The sequence below is a fragment of the Brassica oleracea genome, unplaced genomic scaffold, assembly GCF_000695525.1.
Source record: "Brassica oleracea var. oleracea cultivar TO1000 unplaced genomic scaffold, BOL UnpScaffold10284, whole genome shotgun sequence".
NCBI classification, from domain to species: domain Eukaryota; kingdom Viridiplantae; phylum Streptophyta; class Magnoliopsida; order Brassicales; family Brassicaceae; genus Brassica; species Brassica oleracea.
Genome location: NW_013626805.1, coordinates 1 through 557, shown reverse-complemented (window position 1 = coordinate 557; position 557 = coordinate 1). Strand labels below are relative to the sequence as shown.

Here is a 557-nt window from a genome sequence, read left to right as displayed (position 1 = left end):
TACGGTGCAATTTCCTCTTCTTCAGGTGTCCCTTCTCGTTCAACCATGTCCCATACATCTCTTCTTGTTGCACATCTTGCATGAGCAGCAAAACTAGGGCACTTTGAGCAAGTATAAGCCCCGTAGAACCCATCAACTTCTTTACGGCAAACTCTGCATTTCAACTTTCGATGTCCAAGGTGAGGGGTGTAAGAGATGCGGTGATCATGGCGGTTTATGCTTATGACGCGTGGTAGATCAATGCATTCTCGATGGATTATGAAATTACATGGAGGACATAAATAAGGGCTTCGGCTACCTTGCGTCCCACAAGCATTGCAAGTGAAGTCAATGAGTCTTGAAAAAAGATGAAGTTGATGTTCATGTGTCTTCAAGCATTGGATGTTTAGCGGTGGTGGATTTCTCATACATGCGCTACATATGCTGTAGTTACAAACATCACAGAGGTGAAATTGACGAAATCCCTTCTCGCAAAGAAGACACTTCTTGTCAGCGTAATCAGGAACTTGACCTCTACGAGACTTGAGTGGGTGTTGGGGATGGGAAGTGTGGTATGC

General features: G+C 44.7%; 1 protein-coding gene across 1 annotated transcript; it reads right to left on the bottom strand.

Moving 5' to 3' along the window:
* Positions 1–8: 8 nt before the first annotated feature.
* LOC106322217 lies at positions 9–551 on the bottom strand (the record flags this gene model as incomplete). Its single annotated transcript, XM_013760344.1, has 1 exon — positions 9–551. A coding segment is annotated over exon 1 (399 nt), but the record flags the coding sequence as incomplete, so codon positions are not given.
* Positions 552–557: the final 6 nt, after the last annotated feature.